Source organism: Anas platyrhynchos, chromosome 5 (genome assembly GCF_047663525.1).
Source record: "Anas platyrhynchos isolate ZD024472 breed Pekin duck chromosome 5, IASCAAS_PekinDuck_T2T, whole genome shotgun sequence".
NCBI classification, from domain to species: Eukaryota; Metazoa; Chordata; class Aves; order Anseriformes; family Anatidae; genus Anas; species Anas platyrhynchos.
Window position 1 is genome coordinate 59,012,205 of NC_092591.1, and position 14,810 is coordinate 59,027,014.

General features: G+C 37.6%; 1 protein-coding gene across 7 annotated transcripts in view; it reads left to right on the forward strand.

The window, feature by feature from the left end:
• The window catches only part of HIPK3 (homeodomain interacting protein kinase 3), a 65,602-nt gene that overhangs the window by 45,588 nt on the left and 5,204 nt on the right, over positions 1 to 14,810 (forward strand). For 6 of the 7 annotated variants that reach the window (XM_027459469.3, XM_072039220.1, XM_038179746.2 and 3 more), the window contains exons 4-15: positions 2,093 to 2,212; positions 4,091 to 4,177; positions 5,020 to 5,204; positions 5,972 to 6,131; positions 6,561 to 6,684; positions 9,481 to 9,602; positions 9,776 to 9,900; positions 10,001 to 10,162; positions 11,151 to 11,447; positions 12,398 to 12,538; positions 13,652 to 13,887; positions 14,157 to 14,284. In XM_027459469.3, coding sequence (XP_027315270.2) covers positions 2,093 to 2,212; positions 4,091 to 4,177; positions 5,020 to 5,204; positions 5,972 to 6,131; positions 6,561 to 6,684; positions 9,481 to 9,602; positions 9,776 to 9,900; positions 10,001 to 10,162; positions 11,151 to 11,447; positions 12,398 to 12,538; positions 13,652 to 13,887; positions 14,157 to 14,284 — 1,887 coding nt within the window. The remainder of the gene's footprint in view (positions 1 to 2,092; positions 2,213 to 4,090; positions 4,178 to 5,019; positions 5,205 to 5,971; positions 6,132 to 6,560; positions 6,685 to 9,480; positions 9,603 to 9,775; positions 9,901 to 10,000; positions 10,163 to 11,150; positions 11,448 to 12,397; positions 12,539 to 13,651; positions 13,888 to 14,156; positions 14,285 to 14,810) is intronic. The other variant, XM_013101981.5, reaches the window with a different exon arrangement.

Consider the following 14,810-nt stretch of genomic DNA (forward strand, 5'->3'; position numbering starts at 1 on the left):
GCAGTCCGGCCCCCTCCCCCCGGCTAGCCACCCCTATATATTGTTTAGCATGACGTCAGATGGTATGGAATACCCCTTTGGCTAGTTTGGGTCACCTGTCCTGGGTCTGTCCCCTCCCAGCTCTTGCTGCACCCTGAGCCTGCCCGTTGGCAGGACAGAGCAAAAGGCTGAGATGTCCTTGGCTTGGTATAAGCACTGCTCTGCAGCAATTAAAACATCGGGGTGTTATCAGCACTCTTCTCATCCCAAGCCAAAACACAGCATTCCACCAGCTACTAGGAATAAAATTCTGTTCTAACTGAAACCAGGACAGCTTGGCAAACCTATTTGCAGGAAGGAACTGCAGGAGAAGATCTGGACACTGAAAAGCATCAAAATACTCAATTTCCAAGAATGACCTCTGTTATTTGCCCCTGTACTGCTGTAAATAGCTGTTGAAAAGGGTGCTGCTGTGGGTGAGGAAGCAGGGAGCTGTAATCCTAGTTCATGATCTTCTGATCGTGATGCCAGATCCAGGCAGGTGTTGCTCTTGGCGTGGTCCTCGTGCCAGAGGATCCCGGATGGAGGAGGAGCTCTCACCCCTTCTGCACCACCAGCAATCGCCTTGCTTTAGGCAGGCTTGTCATCGTGTGTAGGCAGGGCTGCAAAATTGGCTTCAGAGAAATTTGTTGGAGTGTTTTACTCAGTGTCTGCAAGCACAGCAACTGCGGGAGACGGCTTTCAAGGAAATTCCCTTCCTCACGCTGTGTGCTGTGTGTCACCTGGTAAATGAGCGGGCAAGTGCGTTATGCTGAGTTCTCCCTGTCCCCCTGGTGTGTGACAACCAAGAAGCTAGGCCTTGAAAGTCAACTCAGAGTAGTTATTTTTATTTAGATTCTGTCTAGTAACAGCTGCACTTCTTAGTGGGAAATAGCCATGTCTTCTGAGCTTTAATACTTATTAAAAGAGGCCCAGGTGCTTAAATGTTAAATTTTTGAACTAATACATAGTCTTTTTCCTGCTAATTTCTTAGACTTTATAATGGACTTAGTTTTTATTCCCCTCCTAATTTCTTAGACTTTGTAATAGGCTTAAGTAACAACTACATGACCTAGAAACATTTGTGGTCAGACTGGGTTTCTCTTTATTCCCTGATATAGAGAATTAAGGAGGATACTAAATATCGAAAGTTGGCAGTGTTGCCTTCAGTTCTTGCCTATTTTGGTCTGTTTATTTTTCAGCAGAAGCCTCGTGCATACCTTTCCTTTCTATTTCCCGTCAGTTTTCTTCCTCTCAGATGTTCCTGGCTCCCAAATCCTTTGTTTTCCATTGAACTCATCTGCTCTCCTGGTTTCTGGTTGAGGGTATTTCAGTGCCCTGTCCTTGTGTGTTTTTTTGCTTCCCTTCTGCTATTTTCCAGCCACTACATGTTCTCCAGGGGTAGCCCCACACTGTGCAGGCACGTGGCGTGGGACTGTGCCCAATTCTCTTCCAAAATAAATGCACGACAAGCATTTCGATGGACAAAAGCATCTGCCTATTTCAGACAAAGCCAGTCCTTTCCTATTGAACTCAACAGTAAATTTCTGAGACCAAGAGGTTGGAGTGCACTCCCTTTCTATGTGAGACATTTGCTTGAAATACAGGTGTTAGATATGTAAAAGGAAATGATACAATGAGAACAGCACATGTGAAGGATTTCGTGGAGTTGTATAATGAGAACATGCCAAAAATCATTCAACTTCTGTAGGCAAGCAAAGCTCTTGTGCTCGTTTTCCTGTTTAGAATTAATGCATTATAGTTAGGATCTGAGTGGGTTGAGGAGGTACTGACAGCCATTCCCCCAGGTCCTTTTTTCTGTGACTGAACTTGAAAAGCTTGCTTATATAGGTCAGTGTAGAGGTTTGTTTATGTATAGCTCCCTCTAAGACAGTGAGAGAGCACTGTCAAGCATTCAGCATTAGGTTTTCCTCCTGTGTAAGATGTAATTGATGAACTGTAGGGTCATTTTGTTGTTTTTTTTTTTAATTAAATATTTTTTTTTTAACTTGTGTGGATCAGATTTTGAAAACAAGACCTAAATCATTCGCCATGTTTCTTTTTCCTTCCTCAGATTCGTTATATTTCTCAGACTCAAGGTTTGCCAGGAGAGCAGTTGTTAAGCATGGGGACGAAAACTGCAAGATTTTTCTGTAGAGAAACTGATGCACCATATTCTAGTTGGAGATTAAAGGTAATCAGTGTAACATAGCAGCAAACAGCAGAGAAACCAAAGAGGCCAAGATTTAATGCAATACCATTAGCTCCCTCCCACTTCTGTGATTTTTTGTTTATCTGTCCCCACTCTGTATCCCTTCTGTTTTTTTCCTTCCCCACCCTGTTCCTGAAAACCAGCGCTCCGAATTTGTGCCCCTGTTTCTCAACTGGGGGTGCGTTTTGCGCAACTCCCAGGCTGCTGGAGGCTGGGAGGCAAGTGCACGCATGCCTGGTTGCAGCATGGGATTCAGAGTAAGCTTTGTATCTCATGAGGTATGAAATGGCTCTTGCTTGGGCACAGATTTCCACTTCTCTTTGAAGAATTCCTCTCTGAGGCCCAAGCCACTCTTAAATCTTGTTTGGAACTGGTTTGGGGACCAGAAGTCCTAGGAGAAAAGACACTAAGAAACAGTTTGATTCACTTAGTTCAGATGCCATACTAAAACAGCCTTTGGCTGAAAACTACAGTAGAATGAGAGTAGACAAAAATACATGTTTTTGTGACCTGTCCATCTCGCTTCTCTTTAAGGAACATTACTGCACGCTGGCCATAAACAGTTATAACTTCCTAGGCAAAGATATTTTTTTTTTGGTAAATTAAATTGCTTCATGTTACTGTTTCACGGAATTTACAGAGGACTGGCAGAGTAATGAAGCAGTTACTGTTGACATAAGACCTCTGAAGTAACAAACAGCTGACAAGCTGAAAGCCTGCATTGCATAACTTCCCACAGCAGCTCGGTAAATCCACAGCACGCATCAGGCTGAGTAGCCGAGGCTGGCCTCCAATGTGGAGGAATATTGCTGGGGTCAGCTCGTAAAAGAAGTCTCTGATTACACGGCTGTGATTATCCCACTTTTCTGTGGTTTTTTTCTTTTTTTTTTTTTTTCTCCACGCACTTGATCATTACATGGCAAAGGTACATCTGGCTTTTCTCTATCAGGGAATCCAGACGAGTCCTTTCCTCATTTTTAGGACCTGTTCACTTTCAGAAGTTAAAATTCTCCCATCAGACTAAATGATGTTTTGGGGGAAGAAAGAAATTTTGGTATGGACCAGTGGTCATTACTCACAGTTTGTTTGTTTTTTTTCAAAGTTAATTTCAGAAACTTTTCTGAAATTAGCACGCTAAAAAGTTTTCCATGCAGTCCTAACTTATGTCCTGCAGCATGGGCTCTTAAAACCTGTCTACTGGTCTGTATTGAAAGAGGAAAAGTGTAACAGAAAGGGACATTTCATCTCATAAGTCACTGGTAACTGATGAAATTAGTTCTTTAGGATTTAACTGCGTTTCATACTTAAGTATTTAAAGTACTTACACTACCTGTTGTGCAAGTGAATAAAAGTATAAAAGTAACAAAAGATAAAGCACATAGAAGTTGAACCAAGGCTATCTGATTTTTTTTTTAGTGATGTTGCTGCTGTTTGGAATTAAAGCTCTGAGTTTAAGGAAATAAATATAACAGGTTTTCTGTTACTTGTACTTTATACATATGTGTGTGTGTGTATATATAAATAATATATATATATACATACAATATATATATAACATATATAAGCACTCAGGAGAGTTTCATTAACCAAGTTTTTGATTAAATTTTTAATGCTTCTTGTATGATTTACAAAAAACATCTGTTGTAATCCAGTATTGGGGTAGTTCAGGTGTGAAATTCAGTAGTTTCGTATTTTAATTTAGAAAATGAAAGTAACAAAAAAAAAACATACAAGGAAGTCAAGCACATGCTTTTTTTTTTCTGCTAAACAGGCTTATTAGGCCAATAAATATTTAAAATTAGCTGGAAGTGTCCTTTATTGCCAGCTTCTAAACTCAGCTTTCCTTTTCTTTTTTTTGAGACTTTGGAAGAGCATGAGGCAGAGACAGGTATGAAGTCTAAAGAGGCCAGGAAGTATATTTTCAACAGTTTGGATGATATAGTGCATGTGAGTATTAAAGCCTTCTTCCTTTGCAAAAGGACTGATGAGAATAAATAATGATTTTTCAAATATTTTAGTAGTTTTGAAGAAAAAAATTTTTAGATGATCATTACTTTTTTTTTTATCAATCCTAACCATCCTTATTTGCATATGTTGCACCGAGGAAGTGTCCAGCTGTGTCAGTCCATCTTTATAAGGATGTTCCTTTGTCACCATGTATGTTAAGCAATGGCACTTGTTCTTGTGTATGTGTGGAACCCTTTAATTTTTATATGTAATGTGTATTTTCTCTTTTATCACATCTGCCATTCTGGATAAAGGAACAACTTATGGGGATGCTGCTATATCAGCAATGTAATTTTCAGTATAAGTCATTTCATTTTTGTTTGTTTTTTGTTGAAAAAACTCACTTTTCTTGAGCTTTATACCTCTCTGGTCAATAACAAAAGGAAATTTCTCATTCTCTTTAATATCGTGAAAAGTTAATAAAATCTTTTTTTCAAGATTGCCATTAATACATGTTTGAAATAAGTTTTGAAGATTATCTCTGTAGTTTTAAGTTAGACCGTATAAAGATCTCCATCCCAAATCTAACTTTTAAGTTTCGGATCCCAGACTGAAATCTTTCTGTTTTGCCTTTTTGCTGGGGAGAATACAAGGGGAATAATACATGTGGAAGTAGAAAAGTTTCCCTAATTCCAAGCCATCCCTATTTGCATAATCTACTGAATTCACCTTGTCCAATACAGTACACTCATTGAATTTTAGTATTTTAAAGCAGAAAGCAGTAATGGGAGGAGGCAAACTAATATGTGTGTCTTCTATCTGACTGTTGTGTTCAATGGTAGGTGAACATGGTGATGGATTTGGAAGGAAGTGACCTGTTGGCGGAGAAGGCAGATAGGAGGGAGTTCGTCAGTTTGTTGAAGAAAATGTTACTGATTGATGCTGATTTAAGAATCACTCCAGCTGAGACCCTGAACCATTCTTTTGTTACCATGAAGCACCTCCTTGATTTTCCTCATAGCAACCAGTATGTAACAAAAACTGTTCTAAATCTCTCCTGTTCATGTGTGCAATACTGTTGTTTCATCTGCTGTCAAAGAAAAAAATTCTTTAGTCATTTCTGTAACACGTTAGAAAATTCTTTCAAGTGCTTGCAATATTAGATAGATCTACTAGGTCAAAGAAACTGAATAGATATGTGTTTTTCTGAAAAGTAACACTTATAAGAACAGATTTTTAAATGCTCATTTATATGCTTAGGTTATAAAATTCCAACCCTGCAGAAATTTGGGTTTGATTCTTAGAGGTATGAAGAACCTTAGCTCCTGTCAGGTATGAGAGCTAGGGTAGGCACTTGTTCTTGAAATGAGCATCTCAGATACTTTCTTTTGTGCCTTGGTTAATATGGAATATATTAAAAGTTCTTGCAGTCCTAGACCTAGATCTTTCAGTGTGGATTTCCTGAAGTGCAAGCATTTTAGGGAAGGAAAGAGCTTTCCATCCATTTAGCCTAATATCTTCCTTGCTTGTTACCCAGTTGTTGGAAAATGATGTTAGATGCAAGGAGCAGGAAATAGCACTTTTATTAAAATGTATTTATTCTTAATAAATATGCATTAAAAGGGCTTGACATTCACGTAGTAATTTATTTTTCTACTTCTGTTCATGATGCTGTTCCATGAAACTGAGAACTGTGGGCTTTGAACTTTTTTTCTTGTGCCGTGTACTTGTTTTATACATTTAAGTTGCATATAATTCTAATTAAGGCAACTTAATATTTTCTGTTTTTAATAGAGTAAAGTCCTGTTTTCACATCATGGATGTTTGCAAATGCAGATCAAATTTGTATGACTTAAGCAACCGCAATAAAACATCACTTATGAGACCAGTTGCCTCAGGCAGTGCAGCTAATCTGACTGCAAACTTCACCAAAATTGGCCCGGTAAGAAGCCAGGTAAAACATTTTTGTATTAAAAACTCAGTTAGTGGTGTTTCTCTAATTATTTTCATAACTGAAAAATGTATATCGGATAAGTGACAAAGTGCTCTCTTATACTCTCATTCTTTTCTTAGTGTTCATTTAAAGCAAGAACAGCAAAAACACCTCCCCACCCCCCAAAACAACCCCCCCAAACTTCAGAATCCAATATGTTTCAAAATCAAGTGACAAGCTGGAATTGTAATAGTGAAGTAAAAAAAAAAAAAAAAGTCGTAGTAGTAAAGCACTTCTGTATTATAGTGCCCTCCGGTGGCTGAAGGCGATTGCTTCCTGTGAAACGTATTTGAAACTCCGTATTTATAAATTATTTTAGCTGTTTAGTATATTAGCCTGGGGGGTGTCGTCACAATTACAATGTTGTCTGTGTTGAATCTGTTCCCCTAGGCATTAACTGCATCTGCCCATTCAGTTTTGCACCAAGGGATACCACTGCAGGCAGGAACTGCTCAGTTTGGTTGCAGTGATGTTTTCCAGCAGGCGTTGATTATATGTCCTCCAACTATTCAAGGTATGTTCAACCGTAATTGATAGTTCCTGGAATACGAGCATTGTTGTCTCTTGTTAGTTGTATTTGAGTTTTCCATGATATCCACATAAACTATTTATTAAAACAGTTACGTCATTATAAAGAAGTGTAAGGGTCAGAACCAGATAAAGTGAGCTCTCTCTGTGCACACACACACACAAAACCGAGAGATGCAATGTGGATTCTACAGCAAGCAAGAAGGGTATTCTAAAATAAAATTTGAGAAGAAGCAAGAAAGATAAGGAGAGTACTGTTGTTTTTTCTGCAATAAATTCTTAGAATTCTGTAGGGATAAGGATAAGAAAATACAACACTTGTGATAAATCTGGATTTTTGCTGTTGTTAGTTGGACATGCAAGCAAATGTTTAATAAACCATGTAGAAACTCAGGGTTTCGCTTAAGGATGTGGCTGCCCTATGTAAGCAGTAATCACATTTGCTGTCCTATGGATAAGATAAACCAGGACAATTAGATAGAACTGTTGCAACTTTCTGAAGGTTGAAAAACATCTAACTAAATCTTTGAGAGTTTTGATTTCATTGCGCTGCGGGGAGGAAAGGGCAGCTTGCCAGAACTCCCTTTATTAAGAGGGGTAAGATTTGATTTAAGTATACAATTTTCTATTTATTGAAACAAATAATTAGTTGAATGCTTAATTATTGGAAACATTTGTAAGACCATGAGGTGGAAATGCCAGCAGAGAAGCATTTCCCTAGTTATAGAAAATGACCAGATAAGGATATGCATCTCTGGAAAGATGCATGGTAAAGCTGGTGACCTCTTTTTTCCCCAAACAAATGCATTTGCATCATGCAAACACGGGCCATGCTGTCTGAGGAATCTTTAAAAATTTCTTAGAACACATTAAGATAAACTTTGTTGTTGTTTTTTATAAAGAACTGATCAGAGAGAAGCTGATGAAAAACAGCGTTTCTTAACCTAGTGACGGTCATCTATGGAAAGGGAAAGGTGGTTGTTGTTGTTAGCTTGATTTTAGTCTTCCATCTCCAAAGATGCAATTTATCTGTCTTGGTAATGTTGAACTTTGTTGTAGAGATCAGACCTTGAAATGATAGTTTTATTGCAAGCAGGTTTTTCTTCAATACTTCAAAACAAAAGTTTTTCAAACTTTTCCTTACTTTCTCCCTAACCTTACAGCCCAGGAAGTCTTTATCTTTGCAGGTAAAAACAGATACAACAGACTTCAATGTTATTTGTGGTGGCTGCTTCTATCTTGGATTCCAGAAACTTTTGAAAGCTTCGAGTATTCACTGTGCAGGGTGTCAGAGGCTATAAGAGCTCAATGCATAGCTTCGTACAGACTTTCTTCTGAGCTTACTTAATACAGCTAAATCATTCCCTATATATTTGTATATGCTTTGCATGATGGCATATTCCATAATTAAAAAACCCTACTGTTTTGATTATATTGAGATGAATAAAGTGATTATAAAAAAGGAAACAGTATGGACAAATACTTCCTCTATGATCTATATACTCTATTCTTAGTGTGATGATAAATGTCCAAATTGAAGTTCTTCTACAGCTTGGATGAAAGGAGTATATTGGCTTCATCACATAGGTGACAAGCTGAGCTGCTGGTATGGGAAAGGGATATTAATGGTACCTGGCACCACTTCAAGTTTTCTCTGTTTGGCTGCTCTATCAAGTGTCTTGAGTGCTAAGTCTTGCTACTCCTGGCAGAGTTAAGATGTTGCTGTTCTAGGTGTCTGCATTGAAAAAATTAATCAACAACATTCCAAAATTTAAAGCTTTTAACTGCACGGTGATTACTTAATGTTGTTTTATAACATGATAGTATTCTATCAGTTGAAGATTTTTCTTTATCCTGTATTTTAAAGATCACAAAACACATTTAATCTTTAGTTCAGTTTTGAGTAAAAACTCCAGACAGCCACAAGATGCAAAGTGGCATTAAAATGTTAAATTAGTGTTCTTCTAGCCAATGTTTTCTTTAGCCACAGCTGTTTTGTTGCAAATCTGTTTAAAAGAAATCTTTCATTTTAGTTTAACAAGTTATCTTGAACTTGTTAAGTTGTAGCATTGCTCTGTGTCTGTCTGAGTTTCCTGTGACAATAGTGAAATCTATGTAAAGCATGAGATGCATCTTTTTGCTCTTATGCTCTTGTGATAACAGTGCTGCAGCTTGCATTGTTTTGCTACAAGGAGGATTTGACAGGATTACGGACTCTACAGAAAATATCCGATAGCATACACAGAAAATCTTATGTTGTTTCCCACAAAAGAGATGGTAACAAACAGGGGTATCATACATGTGGCTTAGCGTACTGTAAGAGCTGGGAGGAATGTTTTTTTGGCGAGTTGGAAATGGTGTGTGTGAGAAGCACAGAAGTCAGCGGTGAGAAGCTTTGGAATTTGTTTTTGCTTTTGTGTGCTTCTTTGCAAATACCTTTTATGGAACTTGTGATGAAGGGTAAAATGCTTCGCTCTGCAAAACCTTCTGCCAAAGTCATTCCCCTTTCTAGTAGTCTGTTTTCAAATAGTAACTATTGGCAGTTCTTTTTGGAAATCACAGCATCAAATATCTGTGCAGATCAGTACTGGCACAAAAATCTTTTAAGAGTTATATTGATATTTATTTGGCTCGAAAAGTCGAAGTTATGGAATTAGGTCATAAACACATCAAGACGAAATAGTAAAATGTAAAATTATCCTTTATGTTTGCACTTTGTTCTGAAGCTGCGCAAGGCTGATATGTTGCTTAAAGCTTGTGTATGTGTTTTTCTTCCTGATAGGAATTCCTACAAACCATAGTAAACCCACAAGTTTCTCCCTGAGGGTGGATAATGCAGTTCCACTGGTGACCCAGGCCCATGCAATTCAACCACTACAGATTCGAGCAGGAATCCTTTCTCAGGTGAGCTTACTTAAAAGAAATAACATTTTTATTTTAACTGTTAGCAAACATTTTTATGAAAATTGCTTTGATAATGCGCCGCAGAGTTGATTTCTGTATTGTGTTGAACTACAATCAGCTAATATAAATTGAGTCGTTCCCTGTGTCATGAGATCTTCTCTGCTTCACAACAGACATGGTCAAATCATACCCAGCAAATACTGGTTCCTGCATGGCAGCAAGTAGCACCAGTGACAGCCCCTGCAACATCTCTAGCTTCTGATCCTGTGGCTGGCCCACAAAGGCTTGGAGACTGGGGGTAAGTCCACGTATTTTTGTGCGATACTTTATTGGCTTTGGTTTAACAGGATCTATGGATGCAATGGAAATGGTTTAAATTTTCCTTTATTTTTCCTCAGGAAGATGATTACCCAGGGCACCCATTATAATTCGGTGATGCCGCAGCCTCTTTTAACACATCAGATAACCTTGTCTGCCCCTCAGCCAATTAGTGTGGGCATTGCACATGTTGTTTGGCCTCAGCCTGCAGCTACCAAGAGAAATAAACTGTGTCAGAACAGGTTGGTCGAATATTTCTAACATTCAAAGATAGTATATCTGAAACTGCTGTTCAGGGTGCAGGGGAATGTCTGTGAAAGTGGCATGTTGAGGGGGGAGAAGTGCCTTTTGGGAAAATGTGTTCTTTCTGCCCTTATTATTCAGTATTTATGGTAATACAGACTAGATGGGGAAAAAATGCACTAGCAAGAGATTCATTCTAGTTCCTGTTGGTAAATCAGAGCCTGTCATGAGAGTGAAGTTGTCTTTATTGCCTTTGGGAAGGTGTAAGAAACTACTGAGGTAGCTCTAATGAGATATTCCTAAGTTTATATGCATGAGGAAATATCAGGCTTAGAGAACAAAAGATGAAGAGGTACTCTAAAGGTCGCAGTATGCCTTACAACCATCTTAAGAGCAGTCTTTCTTTTGTTGGTAGGAAAACAAACAAACAAAAAAACCTTCAGCTCCTTGCTGAACAACTTAAAGTCTCACTGCCATACCAAGAATTTACAAAGGTATGGGGCATTTAATAACAACAACAAAAAAAAACATTTGTTATAAAACATGATTACAGCAGACTTGTGATAGGGAAGGATTTCATCCAGAGGCTATCAGCTTTTGTTTTCAGTGAGATTCAGCGGAGAATCTTTTCCGGAAATCTGGCCAGCTTTTTGGTTTTGTTTTTTTATCCAAGTGGGACTTTTTAATTTTTTTCCTTTGTAAAAATAATGGGGTTTCAATATATTGTATTTAATTTTCTTGCAAGATTCAGTCTTAAATCTTATTCTGGATGCTGTGATTAGCTTCTTACTAGCATGTTCCTAAATTTTCATTAATGTCTAAAATCATAAATGCCAAATATTTATCACTGTTTACCATTTCATATTTTCCTTTTTATTAATTTAGAAAAGTGGTATTTTAGCTTTTTTTTTTTTTTTTTTGAAAGAACAGTTTTAAGATCTGTTGGCAAAGATTCACAAAATATGAATTGTTGTGTTTTCTTCACAGGAGCAATGCGCTACAAAATACCAATATCCAAAATTCAGCCTTTATATCTCCAAAGATAATTAACCTGAAGGCTGTGAAGAGAATAAGCTGTATAGAAGCACAGGACAATCATAACTCAGAAGGACGGGAAAGTAACTGTTGCGAAGCGTCGGTCAGGCTGGACCCTGATTCATCTCTTTCAAACAAACAGCGCCAGGCTATCTTCATCACAGGTTCCCCCAGCCCAGCAGTCAGTGTGATCACCATCAGCAGTGACACTGATGAAGATGACTTAGGAAGAACACGTTCACTGAGAGAGTAAGAATTGATGCTTATTTTTACTGGGTTCTACTAAAATATAGCTGCCTTAACACAGCTGCTGTACTTAACGAATCTGATCTTTTTTTTATAAGACAATGCACTGCTGATCAGATTTCACTACAACATTAATTCTGCAGTAGTATGCTATTTAAAAGTGAAAAATAATTAATTCTTCATTAATCTAGTAAGGTTGGGCATTGTCAAAGCAAAGGAAACAGTTTACTCTTCTTTTGTAACAGACCTGTTCAGAATAGAATACTTCTAAATTCAGCATACTTTTTTTTTCCTTAATACTGTCATGCCTTATTTCTGTGTTGAAGATTAATCTTCTGGCTTTTTATAATCAACGTGTTCTAGCAGCAGCGTCTAGTAGATAACATTATATGTATGTGAATAAAAAAAAAAAGTCAGTGTGAAGAGGTGTGCACTTGGGTACAAACACAAATGCTGAGCGTGGTCTCACAAAGGATTTTTTTTCACAAAGCTATCACAGAGCCGTATTGTTTTAAATAAAGGCTGAATAGTCTAATGTGTGAATTTATTTTCACTTGTTACCAATTCTGAACTGGAGGAACGTTTGTTTTAAATCTCAACTTTGTCTGTTGTTTTAAGTCTCTGAACTTTATTTGTAGTAAGAACTGTATCTACTTTCTTAGTAATGATTCGGTAATAAAATTCCTTAGTAGGTTTCCAGCAATGCATGTTTTGTCTAGAATTTCCAAAAGAACTCCAAAACGGTTTAAAATCTGTTTTGGAATTTTTTCTTTAAAAAAAAAAAAAAGGCAAAACCAAAACAAAACCAGAAGGAATTAAGTATTTGTTTACGTTATTTAGGGGGCTTTTTCTAGTATCTGACCTCTTTTTATTCCATAACTATTTCTAAGTCGGTGTACAGAAAGAACGAATGAGAGATTGCATGTTTGCTCACTTTCTTTTCTGTGTGGTAGGTGTAAAGGTAGCCTTGACTGCGAAGCCTGCCAGAACACTCTGAATATTGACCGTGTATGTTCTCTAAGCAGTCCTGATAGCACTCTGAGTACTAGCTCCTCAGGACAGTCCAGTCCATCCCCTTGCAAGAGATCCAACAGGTAAAAAGTTGTGCTCTTTTCAGCAAAAAGAAAGAACCTGGTAGGCTCAGTTTATTGAAAAACAAAAAGCAAAGGTTTTGTTATGTTGCCCTCTGGTGAGGCGAAATTACATGGTTACATATTGCTTTATTGGCTTACACTTGCACAGTACAGACTCTTCCTTATCCTTTTTAACAGACCTTTCTTGCCTCACTGGCAGCTTTTAGAATGCTGGAAGAATGCTGGTTACTCAGAAAACTCAAACATGTTGCTTACAGCTCCCTTGAGAATGAGAGTCTTATCAGTTTGCAAAATTAACTAAGCCGAAGTAGGATGTGACAGATCTGAAGTTACCAGCATCTTTAATTTTTGCAGTCTCTTTTTCTCCCATTGTGTATCTTGTATTGCAATCTTTAATTACGCTGTCCTTTTTCTTTTACCAAACGTAAGCTTCAGTTATGTGATTGTATAATATATATATACACATATGAAGTTATGCACATGTGGTGTTTCCAGAGAAGCTTCAAAGAGACCTACTTTTTCAGTAGGTAAGGTCCAGTTAAGCTCCTAGCGATGGATTTGTAGATGACAGAGACCTACCTGCTATTATGCAGGAAGTTTCCCAAACTTTCATTATCAATAATGAACCTATTAGCCCCAAGAGAAGGCTTGCTGCAAACTCCAGGTTGTGGCTGATATTGAAAGGAAATGGTTTCACTGTGCTTTTTCAGTGTATTCTCTTTTGCTAGTGTAGTAAGCATACAGAGACCGTAATTTCATTTCTTTTGGAATAAAATGTCTTCAACCTTTTACTTGGACTGAAAATCTAAATTTCAGGTGGATTATAAGTACAAAATTATTTAAAAGAATAACCAAAAAAGATGTGTAACTTTCACCTACTAAGTTTTTATGTAGAAGTGATTTCTATCCTTTCCCTGGCTTTTAATTTGTGAATAGGGTGAGTTTTGAACATCAACTGCCCTCTGGAGTGCCTGTGCTTGCATAAGTAAAATGTAACATTTTATCCACTTTTAAGTTGTTTTACTTCCTTAAATTTTATGTGGCATTTTAACAAAACGTGTCTGCATTATGAAAATATATTTGGTTTCATGTCTTACGTTTATTTTTTGGTAGTATGTCAGATGATGAACAGGAAAGTGGATGTGATACAGTAGATGGCTCCCCGACTTCAGACTCTTCAGGACACGACAGCCCGTTTGTGGAAGATGGCTTTGTAACTAATACCAATAAAAACAAGGAAGCAAGAGCATCAGTTAATCCTGAAACCAAATCAACTGTTTGCACAGTAGTGGTACCATCAATGAGTCTTGAAAACAGATTACATCTTGATGAACAGATGGTGAATGCAGGTAAGTTAGTTGAGGTGGTGTTTCCTTTCTGTATCAGTAGATAAAAGTAGGAATTTGAATAATTTATTCAATAGCACTATACATATGTGGATTTTGAGTTACTCATGTATCTTAACCTGTAATAAACACTTCCAAATAGTGGAGTTTTAAGGTTTCGATGAATGTATTATTTCCCCCTGTATGCTGAAGCAAATCGAATTTTGTCTTTGAATTGCTGGAAGAGAATAAAGGCAACAAAAGCATAACAGAGTTCATTTATATCTTGGAAGATGCTACGTGCCAGCCACTGAAAAAGGGTCGGTCTGTCCTGGGAAGAATAAACCAGTCTTCTGCTGTGGGAAACCGTCAGCAAAAACTGGCATCGGCGTTCAATCAGCAACATATAAACTTCAGTCAGGTATTTGTACTTGCTTATATCAAAGAAGTGTTTTTTTCTGTCTTGAGGTTCCAAACATGCTGAATGCTTACAGTTTCAAACGGTGTAAATGGCAACTGCCATTTTTAAGAGCACCATTGCAGTTCAGAGATGTTCAAACCTTGACACGGATTTCAACTTTTGGGGCAAGTCATGAGTACCTTTGGTCATTTTCTTAAAGAAGCTGACTTTATTTTGAAAACTGATAGAAAAATCACACAGAAAATAAGCAACACATACAACTACAAGCACAAGACAAAGCGAAAAGCGTTAGTGTGTTTTTTTTTTCCTACATCCAAATGCTAAAATGCTTATAGTGTACCGTTAGAAACTGGAGCTGTCTTTCTGTCGTGTTCTGTTAGTAGTGAAAATACTTGTAGTTTGAGTATCCAGAGACTGAGCTTAACAAACTCAACTCTTCCTTACCCTTGCATCCAGGTAGCAAAGCTAGGGGGAGGAAGCTGGGATTTTAGTTAAGTCCAGTGTTGGAAGATACCCAAGGCTGATT